Genomic DNA, 16090 nt, shown 5'->3' on the forward strand with positions numbered 1-16090 from the left:
GTTTCTTCAGGTGCACAGCTTCATTCTGAGAGTCGGCCTGTAATTAAGCTGTTTCTCTGGTGGATTGTTGTTGAAGTGAAATACCTGTGCATCAGTCTCAGATCAGCATCTGTGTGCTCACCTGCCTCAACATCTCATTACTGAATATCTGCCTCTGCTTTAAGACACTCAAGAACTCACAGCTGCTTAGACCTGCACTGATTCCAGCTCATCTACTGCCCCCTGCTGGACATTACTGGAGATCTGGAATATTATATTCATATCAGATGGAAGAATCAAAATATAAGGTTATTAGGTCATTTTATCCTGATTTCATTTAGATTGTATTTCCATTTTTCTGTACCACATATCATAACCTAACTTTAATGTGGACAGTTTTTTATTTCACATTGAAGTAATTTAGTAAAGTGCATTAGCTTCGCTTGAGACAGACATTAAGTGTTAAGAAAACAAGTGCTTCCTTTACAAATGCAAACAATTACAACAATACACCTAATGCAAGTACTAGCATATTAAACAAATAAACAAACCAACAAATAGCAGGTCATTTTCAGGTTGTGTGCACAGTGTTATTAAATGTTTTAAAAAATAATATAATTAAGCTAATATAAAAAACTGTACAGCATATGAGGTCCAAAAAACAAACAAATCACTTGAGTTTTTGGCCAGCAGAAGACAGACAGAGACACACAGCACATCAGCTGCAGGAGAAGAAGAAGAGATATATATTCATATAGTACTCATTAATAATATTATTACTTTCTGGTAACAGTAATTAGTTACACTACTAGTTACATCACTTTTCTTTCACGCCCCACAGAAGTTGCCCATAAAATTATTCTAAAGTGTTACTAACAATATTTGACCCTGGATCACAAAACCAGTCATAAGGGTCAATTTGTTCAACTTGAGAATTATGCATCATCTGAAAGCTGAATCTATGTATTTCAAATACATTTTAGTACATTTCAGAGATGCACACATGTAAGGGAGAAAAAAAGGCATGCTCCACAGAATTTATTTTAAAGATATTTGCTTTAAATGCTCATTTGTGGTTATTGTAAGGTATTTTTTAGTCTAAATAATTTTATTAGTCTACCGTATATGCACAAAAACTGTAATTTTTCACAAAAGTAAATAAAATACAAAAATCAAGATTGACTATATTTGGTCAAAATCCCATGAAATGAAGTGCTATGCAGGCTATTTAAGACAAAATTAAACTGTTTGCCCTCTCTCTCTCTCTCTCTCTCTCTCTCTCTCTCTTCACCAAAGCAAATCTCATTTTGAGCTCAAAAAGGTGAGCTGTGACTGAAAAGTGAAGAGTTTGCATCTATTATATTTATTTTTCACACACGTGTGTAGACAATCACATTGTTTTGAAAGGAAAATAGTGCATTTAAATAGCAAGCAACTTGTTTTTCTTAAATATTTTGATTAAAATGTATATATTTAAAGTGTTTATTCAAAATAAACGCCACATGGTTGGACATTGTTATGTAATTCAGTGACATTCACACATTTTTAAGCCTGACTAAAGAGATCAAACACTATTCGCGACGCGACGCCTCGAACAGTTATTCTTCCGAAGCGTTTATTTATTTCGTTTAACAGTCGTGATAGACTTTAGGGCGGGTTTCTCCACCCGTTTCCACTCGCCCAACCCCCACAAACCACAAAAGCACGCCCTTCTTCAGTCCGAGCAACCGAACGTGATAACACCCCCTTACGCGACGTCACTCCCGCCGTCATGGGATTGTAGTCCGCGGCGCTTAGAATCGAACGCGCGCCGCTCGCTTCGGAACTACAAGCCCCAAACATCACCACGCCCACCGTCCAATCTGAATATGTGGGAGGGGAGCATCCGCCCACAAAAGCCACAGCAATTTTAGAGTGCCTCAAATGCAATTGTGCATCAAAAAAGTGAACAATTGGAAATTCGGGAAAAGTCGTGAGTGAATTCCGCACTCAAAAACCTCCGGGGGAGAGAAAGCGGAGCGGCCCGCGCGTGATGGTTTGGCATTCATAGATATTTAAATGGAGTGGGTGGGCCTTCGCGCAGACGGAGCTCTCTGACAGACCTGCGCTTATATCCGCGGAGGAATATTATTTAATTCCGGATCTAACAGCGCAGATAGACCCGCGTTGAACGCGTTAGGGACCGCCGCCGTTCGACGCGAGACGCTCGGACTCGCTTGGCATTTTGTGCTCCGTTATTGAAGGTGTTTTTGCTTTGGCACCGCCCTTCCTGACGGGGTGGGTCCGTGCGTCAGAGCTGCGCCACAGTCTGCGGCCGCTGGAGAAAATAGGCCGTCCTTCTGCTGGGCTGTTGCCTGCCTGCCTGCCTGCCTTTTTTCTCTTAAACAACTCCTCTCCGGGTTTCATTAATGCGGAATGAGTGGTACGTACCCTCCCCTCCTTATGCGTCTCCACCCCTTCATTCTCCATGCGTGCGTCTGTGCCATCTATCCATCGCTGTCCCCCCACTTTCATATGGGATCTGCTGTTTATTTGTGCCCATTGATCAGTTTTGGGTCTTGTGCAATGCCTGTAAGGGACAGGACGGCTTGTTTGGGGGGATATTGATGTGTTTAGAAGTCTAGGAGGTTTTTGCATGAGAAAACCTGAGCTTTTTGTCTTGCTTTACTAGTGCATTGCATTGCATTCATCTCCAAATTCACCTTTGCTTTGGATTTCACTTTCTTTCAGATCAAAAGAAGGAAGCCATGGCCACAGATGGGGGGAAAGCTAGCGGAGGTGAAGTTGGTACGAAAAGGAAAAGTTCTGCATCGCAGGTATCCCAAATGTCAACTTTGACTCGTATGGTGTCTCTTAAGTGCCCACTTGTTTGTGCACCAGATGCACTTCCTGATTATTGCAGGGCGCTTCGGTGCACAGTTACTCGCATTCACACTGTTCCTGTCTTATCCTGTGACGCTTTGCAATAATTTGATAAAGCATTTGTGACCTGTGTTAACGCTTTTAATCTTTAGCATTTCAGAAGTTTCTTTATAATGATTTTGCACAAACATGCAATGGTCTCCAAAAGTCTCAAATGGCATTTTTGTGTTTGAAATCTAGTTTGAAGCTGGAAATAAACTGAAAATGTAAGACAGAAACATAATGGCATCAAATATTAGACAAACATTGAAAAATCTGATTTATTTCTTGGTCACCAAATAAATGTAATTAAACTTGTGTAGCACATGGAAATCATGTCAGCTCCATTAAAATAAAAATAAATAAATAATAAGAAAAAGACATTCTCAAATTATTGTACGCATTTCACTGAAATGTATTTTATTTGTAATAATATTATAATATTTTTATTTGTATAATATAATATAAAAAATATCACCAGTGCTGCAGTCAATAAAGCGAACCATTTTAACAATTAAAAAATTAAAATAAAATAAATAATCAAAAATATAAATAAAATAAGAAAAATACTTTTTCAAAGTAGCATATATATATATATATATATATATATATATATATATATATATATATATGCTGTCATTAAAGCGATAAATAAATATTTTATTTATATAGTATATTAAAATCTTAGTACATTTTCACTAAAATATATTTAAAAATAAAATACAATACACATAAATAATTTTTTTGACAACAAAGAGAACAATAATCATGTTTTGGTCATGTCAGCAATACTACTACTGTCATATAAATAACATATAATATAAAATAATAATAATAATATGAACAAAATATATCTTAAATCTTAAATTCGTGTAACTTTGAACTTAAATATAATTACATTTTAAAACTATAAATGTACATTTTATATATATATATATATATATATATATATATATATATGTATATAATTTTTTTGTGGCAACAAAGAATGTCAGCTCCAGTGTTGCTTTCATTAAAGCTAAATAATTAATTTTAATTCACAATAATAAATAATACAAAATAAATAGTTTTTTTTCACAAAAACATATTTTATTTTTAAATATAAACCTAAATATTATAAATAATGAAATATAAAAAATGTAGATTATATAATGTAAAATAATTATATAAATATTATTAGAAATATTGTAATTTGAAGACATTTCAGAAGCATTATCACTAGTGATTTCTTTTTTATATTATTTATTTATCAATTTTCAATATAACAATCAAAACAATAAAAAAATAATATTCTACATTAAGTAGTATCAGAGTATAAAAAATGAAAACATATACATCATCAAATCCAATTTGTGTTAATAAAATGACAGCACATGAATGGTCCATGTGATAACAATGAATATTAAGTTGTCATGAGTCAAAGGGTTCATACGTCCAAAAAAATATTCCACTAGTGATTTCAGACTTTTGCAACTCACTGTACTTGAAATGTTTGTGTGTGTGTAATATTTAAGAATTAGTTTAACAGAAAAGCCTTCAAATTAGTTTTTTGTCATGAAGAGTTTGTCTCTGGAGGCCTTGATCGTGTAATGGAGAGACTGTGGTTCACACGCCCACTTACTCTTCCTGTGAACCCGCCCACATCTGCTGACACTGACATATCACTCTCTCTGTGTGTGTGTGTGTGTGTGTGTAGGATGCACAGCCGTCTCCTCTCGCATTGCTGGCGGCGACGTGCAGTAAAATAGGCGGTGTTGGCAGCGAGGGTCAGACAGCCACGCAACAGCAGATAATAATCGACCCCAACCAAGGTCTGCTTCAGCTCCAGAACCCAACGCAGCAGCTCGAGCTGGTTCCCGCGCAGCTGACGGGAAACGGCTGGCAGATCATAGCCACTTCCCCTGCCGCTGCAACCAAGGACAGCGTTCAGCAGCCTGCAGCCAACGAGAGCGCGGCGGGGAGAAAGGTCAAGGTGGCTTCAAATAACGCACCTGGTTCACAGCAGCAGCAGTTTCAGATCATCCAGGTGCAGAATCTGCCGAACTCGTCGGGTGGGATTCAGTATCAAGTCATCCCGCACCTTCAGACCGCCGACGGACAGCAGATCCAAATAAGCCCTAGTAACCCCACGGCCTTAAGCGTCCAGCCCGAACAGATCCAGCTCATTCCTGCCGGAAACAAACAAGCCATTCTGGCCACGCCCCAAAGGGCGGGATCAACCGGCATCGTCGCGCAAAACCAGACGATTCCGCTTCAAATCAGGCCGTCGTTTCCTTTGCAGCTGCAAACTATTCAAGGTATGCAGAAAAAGTTTTGAATTTTTATTATATGTGACCCTGGAGCACAAAAGCAGTCTTACGTCGATGGGGTATATTTGTAGCAATAGCCAAAATACATTGCATGGGTCAAAATTATCCATTTTTTTTAATACCAAAAATCATTAGGATATTAAGTAAAGATCATGTTCCATCAAGATATTTTGTAAATTTCCTACCGTAAATGTATAAAAACTTCATTTTTGATTAGTAATATGCATGACTAAGAACTTCATTTGGACAACTTTAAAGGTCATTTTCTCAATATTTGGATTTTTTTTGCACCCTCAGAGTCCAGATTTTTAAATAGTTGTATTTCGGCCAATTTATTCAGCTTTCAGATGATGTCTAAATCTCAATTTCGAAAAATTGACACTTAAGACTGGTTTTGTGGTCCAGGGTCACATTTGGTTACCAGCGACTTTCATTGCATGAACACAAAATACTGAGATGTTTCTCAAATTATCTTCTTTTATGTTCCATACTTTATGTTAGCCTGAACGTAGCTTTCAATTATCTTTTGGGGGTATTTTCACAGCCAAATTTAGTTTGCGATTAATTAGATTAATTAATCGCAGCACCCTGTAATTAATTAGATTAAAAATTTCAATCGACTGACAGCCCTGCTTTATAGTTATCATTCTTGGTGTAAACAAGGCTTTTTAAATTGTATTTTTTAAATAGTTTTTGCTATAAAAATAGCCTTAAGATGCTGACATGGCATTAAATAAAAATATACTACTTCTATTCAAGGTACACAAGCACCTATGGTGACGACGCTACCGATTAACCTCGGCGGCGTGACTTTGGCGCTTCCGGTTATCAATAATGTTGCAGCAACAGTGGGTGGAGCTTCAGTTCAGCTCGTCCAATCAGGCGACGGAAGCATTTCAAATGGAAACCAAGCGAGCACAGCGGAATCCGTGTGTGCGACGGCCAGTGACGCGATTGCAGATGCTACGACGTTATCTACCGGAGCTGAAAGCCAGAAAGACAGTCAAGCAGGCGAGTCGGATGCCCAGAATCTTGCCCAATCCAACGGCCTCCAATCTGCATCCGAGCAGCCCGGCCAAATCCAGCAGTTCCAAATCGTAGGGCATCCGGTTCTCCAGCAGTTCCAGATCCAGTCGCCCCAACAGCAAGTAGTCCAGGGCTCCATACAGACTTTGCAGCCGATGCAGCAGAACCTCCAGCTGCAGGCCTTCCAGAACCCCACGCAGGTCCTGATCCGGACGCTCACCCCGTCGGGTCAGATCAGCTGGCAGACGGTGCAGTTGCAGAACGCCAGCATGCCCCAGCAGCTGACGCTCACGCCCGTGGCGTCCGGCTCGAGCGGGGGCACGTTCACGCAGATCGCCCCGCTGACGCTCGGCGGGTCACCCATCACGCTCAGCGCCGCCCAGCTGCCCTCTGGGACCGGGGTGCAGACGGTGAACATCGCGGGGCTGGGGGCGGCTGGAGTGCAGGTGCAAGGCGTTCCGCTCACCATCACCAGCATGCAAGGTAAGCCCCTCCCACCTGTCATGTGAAAATAGAGGCCAGTTATCTTCATGAATAATTTAGCGATTTATTTGGAATTAATGCACAGTCTTTAGTTGAATTTGTTTAAACAGATGGAGTTGATGGCTCTCATGAAAAAACATGTTCATGTTCACCCCAAAATCAGCAAGAAAATGAAGCCTGTGTATAAAACTATTAACATTTTTGAGTTTCAATGGTGATTCTCATTCGATATTTTTAGTTATAAGTTAACTTTCTGTAATAAAGTGATCCTTTTATTTACATATGTGTATATACAGAAAAAGCAGCATAGAAAATACTACCTCGATTTAGAAACACTATACAATTTAAAATGTAATTAATTAAATGGTTAATAAAAATAATAATAAAAAAAAATATATATATATGTTTTAAATAAATAATACAAAAATATTATTTAATTTTTTTACATTACAGTAGTGACTATGAGGCAGGTTTATTATAGTTAAAACTAAAACCATAAAAAAAACCTTTGTTACTTGAAATAAAATGAAATGATAAATGAAATAAAATGAAAATTAATTAAATAAAATAACATATTAAAATAAAAATATTTCAGGTAGTTGCCAATGCAACATTTCTCAGTTTATTTTAGTATAATGTCATAAAATAACTAAAAAACAAAATTTAAATAAAATGTATAAATCTATATATATATATAAATATTTATTTACAAATATTTCAAATAAAAAAATAATAAAAACACAAACAAAATTACAAAAACTAAAATGAAAACAGCAAGTATAAAAGTATAAAAATAAAAGCTTTATTTAAAAAAATCTAAATATTAATAAAAAACTATAGTGGTAAATAAATAATGGTATGCAATTTATTTATTTATTGAAATATTTATTTATTTTGCAAAATTTAGTTATTGAAATAAACTTTAACTGAAATAAAATCAAATTTAAAAAAAGCATTCAACTTTAATTGAGCAACATTTCTTACTTTTATTTAGTTCAACGTAACTAAAATAACTAAAACAGAAACAAAAATGTATTTAAAAAAATTATATAAATATTATTTAAAAGAAGAAGCTAATAATAAGTACAAAAATTAAAAAATACTAAAACTAGCTAAAATTAAAATGAAAACAGAAAATATAAATAAAATAAAAATTAATGCTGAATATTAATAAAAATTGTAATAGTATCTCAGTGATACTAAAATATCACTGTTAGTCATTTATTTATTACAACAATCAAAATTTTGGTGTTGGAAATGTGCTTAATTGTCAGGAAAATAACATTTTAATAGTTCTAAAATTCGGCCTCATGTAATTATAAAATTATAATATAATTTTTTCCCCTTTGTTTTTGAGGAGAAGTTTGATCTGGCTTAAGTTATTAATAGATGTTGCAATAATTATCACAGTGTTTGTAACCACATATATCCAAGATGTAAAATGTGGCCGCTGTGTTTCTTGATTAAAACTATTTGATGTTTAATTTGATAAAGACAGTTTTCTCAGTCACCGGTGAACCAGTGTGGAACAGTAACTGTGTGTTTTTCCATAGACTCTTTATTACTCATGAAATAAAATGGCAAATGAATTTAGATTTTATGAGTCAGAGTCTGAATGTTATTTCCAAATGCTTTGTAAGGTGTCAGATTTCAGACTCTTTATGCATGTCTGGATCCTCCGTTGACTAGGCTTTCTTATAGAAAATAAGGGCTGTTTTATCAGATTTCAACTGGAAGCACAGGGACTCACACATATTTGTTTAGTCAACACGTTTTTTGAGGTCTAAATGTTATTTCCCAAAATCCGCTGACGTTTTGAGCAGTTTTCTCAATCAGCCGTTCTCAGAGTGATTTAATCAAGTGTGCTGTTTGTGAATTCGCACAGGTCAGCAGCAGGGTCAAGAGGGGGTCAAAGTTCAGTCTGCCCCGGTGACGGTGACCGTTGGTAACATCAGCAGCACGACCCTGAACGCAGTGAGCCCAGACCAGATGGGGCAGGTCCAGAGCCCTTCGGACCAGGAGGGTCAGCCCAGCAAGAGGCTGCGCAGGGTGGCCTGCTCCTGCCCCAACTGCAGGGACGGAGAGGGGAGGTACGTCAGCCCAGAATAAAGGAGTGTAATGTGAGAGTGTTAAAGTTAGGAACCGAAAGAGATTAAACCAGGGGATTAAAATGGGTGGGGGTTTTTCTTGTTCATGCTGTTTTTTTAGCAGTATGGAAGCTTTTGTCTGCCATGGGAAAAAAGTAATTTCAGCATGTTATCTCACAATTCTGAATCTGTTAGTTTATGTCTCTCCATTTGGACTTTTCTTCTTTGAGTTTATATCATGCAATTCTGAGAAAAATGTCAGTTTTGCAAGATTAAAAAGTTGTAATTACTTTTTTTTATTCTGTTACTGAAAAAAAAAACTGAATTGCAAGATATACCCTCAGAATTCTAAGAAAAAAAGCCTAAATTTATAAGTAAAAAAAAAAATTTTTTGTAAAAAATCAATTTTGACTTTATTTTCTCACAATTTTGACTTTTCAGAATTTAAAAAAAAAAAAGACAAAATGGTTAGAAATTAACTCAGAATTCTAAGAAAGAGAATTACTATATATAAACTCAGAATTCTAAAAAATAAAGTAAAAAAATTGTAAGATTTAAACTGTTTAAACAAATTGTGAGAAATTTTGAAAAGTCAAAATTGCAGGATCATAAGATCCTGAGAAAAAAACTCAGAATTGTGAGATACGAACTCAGAATTGCAAGAATAATTTACATCTCGCAATTCTGACTTTTCCTTGAATTCTGAGTTACATCTCACAGTTCTGTTTTTTTTTCTGCCACAAATTAAAAAATAAAAAAGTAATGAATTTTTTATTAAATCTTACAATTCTGAAAAAAATAAAAATCTGAATTGTGACATATAAGAATTCTGAGATTAAAAATCGCAATTGCCTTTGTAATTTTTTTTAGAGCAAGAGGAAGCACAAAGTTAAGAACCACTCTCAGAAAATGTCAAATGTGTTTTAAGTAGATCAGACTGTACAAAAAACAGTAGATAGATAGATGGATGGATATAAAGATAAACATTAGAGATAGATATATACTACAAATGTTGAAAGTCTCTTCAGTGGGTTAGAGTTTTGACCAGCTAAAGCTACATTTTACCCTGTATTCTGACAGAAATAACAGTGACCCGTCAAAGAAGAAGCAGCACGTGTGTCACATGGAGGGCTGCGGGAAGGTTTACGGCAAGACGTCTCACCTGAGGGCTCACCTGCGCTGGCACACGGGAGAGAGACCGTTCGTCTGCAACTGGATCTTCTGCGGGAAACGCTTCACTCGGAGCGACGAGCTTCAGCGGCATCGCAGGACGCATACAGGTGCGCTGACAAACACACACCTGCACCTGAAACATCTCAGTATTTTTTGTTCATACAATGAAAGTCATTGGTAACTAAAAGCATTTTTAAAAGCAAGTACTTCTGTACTTTTACTTAAGTAAAAATCACTTGTAATGGAGTAATATTTGACTTTCACTCAAGTAATGGAGTTGTGTTCTTTGTCCGCCTCTGAAAAAGTCTAAGCATGATGCTAATGTTAGCTCTAATGCACCTGTTACCCCCGCTGCGATTGCATTTCATGATGTATTCTACCAGAACAATTCACGTAAAGGTTGTAAGAAAATGTTTTGTTTCCTAGAAAGACACTTTAAGTGGACAAATGTATATTGGATCAAAACAAAGTGGACCAGGAGACTATAAGGAGTGGATAAAGATTTTCAATTTCATGAGTGTTTAACAACCTAATGTTATGTTTATGACCACCTACGCTACAAAAGGGCCCATTTTAGCTGGTATGTTGTATTTAATTTAATGTTCAACAAGTTTGTTTTTGTTTTCTTCAATCATATAATTACTATAACATCTAGAAATATGACGTTATGTGTAAAAAGTGTTTGTTTCAGCCAGTTGAAGGGTGGGTGCATTTAGTACCACCTCCGCCTCATTTTAGCCAGAAAAATCCTATTATATAGGGGTGGAAATCACCACAGGCCCCGTGATACAATATTATCACGATACTTGTGTCACGATACAATTTTATTCATTCTTGAAGATGGTTAAGGACTCTGCTGCTCTGATTGAGTTGGGCAGGTCATTCCACCAGATGGGAACAGTTAATGAAAAAGTCTGTGAAAGTGATTATTTTCGGCTCATTAATAATTAAGCTTGCTGTGGCGTTCTGGATTAATTGTAAAGGTTTGATAGAACTGGCTGGAAGAGAGCATTGCAAAGTATGGGAAGTCGTGGCCTAATGGTTAGAGAGTTGGACTCGTGATCCAAAGTTTGTGGGTTCGAGTCTCAGGCCGGCAGGGATTGTAGGTGGGGGGAGTGAATGTACAGCGCTCTCTCTACATCCTCAATACCACGACTGAGGTGCCCTTGAGCAAGGCACCGAACCCCCAACTGCTCCCCGGGCGCCGCAGCATAAATGGCTGCCCACTGCTCCGGGTGTGTGTTCACGGTGTGTGTGTGCACGTTGGATGGGATAAATGCAGAGCACGAATTCTGAGTATGGGTCACCATACTTGGCTGAATGTCACTTCACTAATCACTAATCACTAATTGCAATAGTCCAGCCTGGACAGAACAATCAGCAATGGGCCACCTTGACCTGTTTTGAGTAACCCACATCAGTCGAGCACAGAGCTGAATCTGATCTGAATAAATGAATGCTTTTCTCTGTCCCGTTCAGGTGAGAAGAGGTTCGAGTGTCCGGAATGTTCCAAGAGGTTCATGCGGAGCGACCACCTGTCAAAGCACATCAAAACCCACCAGAATAAAAAAGGTGGGGCGGCACTTACCATCATCACCACAGATGAGATGGAGGAGGAGGTGGATGAGGTGCTGGGCTCGCCGAGGATCGTCACTGTGGCGTCGCTCTCGCAGGATTCGAACCCGGCCACGCCCACCACTTCAAACAATTTAGAGGAGGAGTTTGAGTAGATTTCCCTCCAAAAATGATCGGCTGAAAGCACCACGATATTGTTTGTCAGGTTGATTTGTTTATGTTCTTCATTCTTTTTCTATCGACGATGGACAGCTGTTTGAGCGCACTCGATTTTTCATATGGAAATTTAATACTATCAAATATTATGACAAAGAATAATCTAATGGAAATATGGAATAGTATGAGTTGTTAAGAGACAAGTTGAACGATGGCGTTTGTTTTGTTACGAGTAGCACAAGAAGTACTGAAGTTCCCAGATGCTCCTGAAGATGTGGCTATGCACAAAAATAATATATATATATGTTTTCAAAGTGGTTTCTATGGAAAGTCGTTTCCGCCACAAGATAAAAAATAGAAAAGGCAAGTATGATTTTATTTTATTTTTTCTCACAATTCTGACTTTTTTCCTTTGAATTTTGAGTTTATATCTTGCAATTCTCACTTTTCATATAATTCTGAATTCATAGTTTGCAATTCTGACTTTTTTCTGATCATTCTAAGTTTATATTTTGCAATTCTGACTTTTTCCTTTGAATTCCGAGTTTACTTTTCGCAATTGTTTTTTTTCTGCCATGGAATAAAAAGATAATTTTTGCAAGATTCAGACTTTTTTCTCACAAATTCTTTTCTTTCTTTCAGACTTCTATTCTTTGAATTCTGAGTTTATATTTCTCAATTCTCACTTTTCTTATAATTCTGAGTTTTCGGAGAATTCGGAGTTTGTATCTCAACTTTTTTTTTCGCCATGGAATAAAAAATAAAAAAGGTAATTTGCGGCTTTTTATCTCGCAGTTCAGACTTTTTCTTAGAATTGCGAGTTTGCATCTCACAATTCTGACTTTTTTCGCAATAATACATTATATCTTTGAATTCTAGACTTTTTTTTTTATTTACAAGTGCAAGAAAAAAATCTGAATTGTGAGAAAAGTAGTCTGAACTGTGACATAAACAAAAAAGATCAGAATTGTGAGATACAATGTAGAATTGCGAAAAAGGTCTGAATTTTGTTAAAAAAAATTAAAGGCAATTGTTCTATAAAAATTTGCAATTAATTTAAAAAAACAATCTGTGGCGGGAAAGCTTCCGTAGGTTTTGGATCGAACATGCAGTCGGAGATGAGAATCTCGGAGCTTCACGCGATGGTCTGTAGTTTTGCGTACGATCAGACTAGAAAGATGAGCATCTAACAGATCTTTAGTACATCATTAGAGTCGCAGCACAAGCTAGAAAGCGACGCCGTCTATGATTGGAGCGTGTCGCGAAGCGTCAGCCAATCACGGCCTCGCGTACAGAACGCTTTAGAATTCAGGCATATATAATAATATAATCGACGATTCAGCAGTCAAACTTTTATGTAGGAGAAACGAGATTATAGAGACGGGCTATTTAAAGAAAAGCACATTAGATTTACAAATAATGCATTCCAGTTACAATTATTTAGAAATAAAAAAATTAATAAACGAGAACGAAAACAATCTAGCTTTCCAAGACATGTTATGTTAAACGAAAGCAATACTATAAAGACAATCTTTACCATGTTTACATTACCGAGGGGTAGAAAAGGTTTAAGAAAAACACCTAGAGAAGTTCTCTCTGATCTCAAGTCATATAAACTGTACTCTGATGCCTTAACAAACACTGCAGTACCACTACGTTACGGCTGGGCAGGGCAACGTGGGGCTTCGACTGTGTTTTCAGAAATATTCATGTGCAGTAGCGCCCTGGTGACCGCATTTAGCTTTTTATATTTGATTGTGAACACTGTGGGAGCAAGCGACGATCTGCTCCAGCCCTTGTGAAGATACCCCGACCCACGTCGATGTGTCCTCCCATTGCCCGTTGACTTTCTTGTGCTCTCCAAAGAGATTCGACCCACCGACTCCCTCCAAACGCTCCCTCTGGACCGGTGTTGTGCCGAATTCTGACCCCCGCCAGATTATTACCCCCCTAGTATTGTTAGGTTTAGGGTTAAGTGTGGGGGAGGGGTTATGATTAGGGGTGGGGTTTGGATTAGGCAATCAGTTAGCGATTTCAACGAGGGAGGTAATAATTTGGCAGGGAGTCGAAACTAGGCACAACACCGGCACCGGGTCACGGCGGGGCAGGAAACGTACCCTGAAGCCACTTCGATGAGTTTGATGTTGAGAAGTCTGTGGCGTGGCGTTCTTATTCGTGACTTTGGTTTCATTTCGAGCCCGTTTTTCGTTCCCACACAGCACGATGCCGCCTGTGTGTATGCGCGCGTGTCTAATTTATTATTTATCCTTCTATTATTAGTATTTGCTAATGTGTATTGTGCGCTATTGATGCAGAGATGACATGCTGCATGGTTCATTTCCGCTAACGATCTCTATTTAGTAACGATCTGTTATTTCTATACGTGGTCCTTTTAGAAGTAAAACCATGGCTTTTAATTTATCAGTCATTTCGCACCATGACGTGTTTCAAATGGAGAAAAAAAAAAGTTTAAAAAGAAATGGTCGATACCAAACAATTATAAATAGATGTTTTTTGGTAATATTTTCTGTGGCGAGCGATTTTCTTTAATATTTTCTAGTGACACCTCATTTGTAAGTCATTTTTCTAAGATGTTCCTTTGTCCTCATGGCATTTGATAATGGGTTTTTTGCCAGGTTAGCCTGAAAGGCTGCAGTTTATTGATATTTTTAAAATAACTTTGTACAAACGTGTTATGTTAATGGGTAAAAAACAAAAAAAGAGGAAAAAGAAAAAACTGCCTGCATAACACTTGAAATTAAAGTGAGTAATTCTGTCTTAAATATTTAATGTCTATGTCTTATTCTTTATCCCAATCTGTGCTCTTATTTGCAGTGTGAGCTTTAGTATAAAACAACACTTTACTGTAATGTTCCATTTGTCAACATTAATTACCTACATTATTAACAATTTCAAATACTTCTTAAAGGGGTAGTTGACCCAAAAATGAAAATTTGCTAATCACTCATCCAAGATGTAGTTGAGTTTTTCTTCATCAGATTTGGAGAAATGTACCATTTCATCAGTGTCTCAGCAATGGATGCTCTGCAGTAAATGGGTGCCGTCAGAATGAGAGTCTAAACAGCTGATAAAAACATCACAATAATCCACACCACTCCAGTCCATCAGTTAATGGCTTGAGAAGACAAAAGCTGAAACAAGTCCATCATTAAGATGTCTAACTTCAAAAATATTCTAAGAACATATTGCTAATGTTTCCATTAAGTTATGAAAACTGTTTAAAAAATAAATAAATAAACATTCAAAAAATCTTTCTTTTTTTATGTCAATGTTTTTTATGTTAATTTGAATGTTATGGGAAATTCTGTTTTATAATTTTGCAGACATTTTATTGTTCTCTGAAAGAAGTTGTAAAATATTTTAAATGTTAGATGAACATCCAACTAAAACATTTCAGTAAAGTATGAAAAGACAATGCAGAAAAGCTGAGTGGATGTGGCGGAAGACGAAACTCACTACAGCATCTATAAAAACAGCCTTCATGCTTTCAATGCGGAACTAGCCACAGCTAGACAGACCTTCTTCTCAAACCTTATAAACAGTAACTTAAACAACACACTCTTTGTGCTACTGTTGAGAGATTAACAAGCCCCCCAAATCAGATTCCCAGTGAAATGCTCTCCGACAGCAAATGCAATTAGTTTGCTTCCTTCTTTTCTGAGAAGATCAATAATATCAGAAAGGAGATTTGGCACATCTTCCAGTTATGCAGAGGTCACACAGATTTGACTGCAATTTCAAAAAGAAGTAAATATGTCTGTTTTTGAAGCAATTGATAGCAAAATATTGGAAGAAATAGTACAGCACCTTAAATCTTCAACCTGCTATCTTGACACATTTCCCACATCTTTTTTCAAAAGTGTGTTTAACTGTTTGGAAGCAGATCTCTTAAAAGTGGTCACTTCTTTCTGGGTCTTTTCCAAACTCCATGAAAACTGCAGTTGTTAAGCCCCTTCTGAAAAAGCGCAATCTTGATAACACCATGTTAAGCAACTATAGACCAATATCAAATCTTCCTTTCATAGGTAAGATTATTGAAAAGGTAGTTTTTAATCAGCTGAACAACTACTTCAACTCAAATGGATATCTGGACAATCTTCAATCTGGTTTCCGAGAGCATCACAGCACAGAGACAGCACTCATTAAGATCATAAATGGCAAAATATCAGTGCTGGTACTACTAGATCTTAGTGCTGCATTTGACACCGTCGATCATAACATACTTCTAGAGAGACTGGAAAACTGGGTCGGGCTTTCTGGGATGGTACTTATATGGTTCAGATCATACTTAGAAGGGAGAGGTTATTATGTGAGTATAGGAGAGCATAAGTCTAAGTGGACGGCCATGACATGTGGAGTCCCACAAGGCTCAATTCTTGC

The 16090-nt window shown here is 37.0% G+C and overlaps 1 protein-coding gene across 1 annotated transcript; it reads left to right on the top strand.

The window, feature by feature from the left end:
- Window positions 1-1852: 1852 nt before the first annotated feature.
- Window positions 1853-14930, top strand: LOC306885481 (transcription factor Sp4-like). The gene is made up of 7 exons (XM_079442030.1): window positions 1853-2401; window positions 2710-2795; window positions 4577-5177; window positions 5949-6698; window positions 8584-8788; window positions 9866-10065; window positions 11438-14930. Exons 1-7 carry the CDS (start codon window positions 2395-2397, stop codon window positions 11686-11688), a joined length of 2100 nt encoding a protein of 699 aa, XP_079298156.1. The 5' UTR covers window positions 1853-2394; the 3' UTR covers window positions 11689-14930.
- The last annotated feature ends 1160 nt before the right edge of the window (window positions 14931-16090 follow it).

The sequence above is a fragment of the Barbus barbus genome (genome assembly GCF_936440315.1).
Source record: "Barbus barbus genome assembly, chromosome: 19".
In the NCBI taxonomy this organism is placed as follows: Eukaryota; Metazoa; Chordata; class Actinopteri; order Cypriniformes; family Cyprinidae; genus Barbus; species Barbus barbus.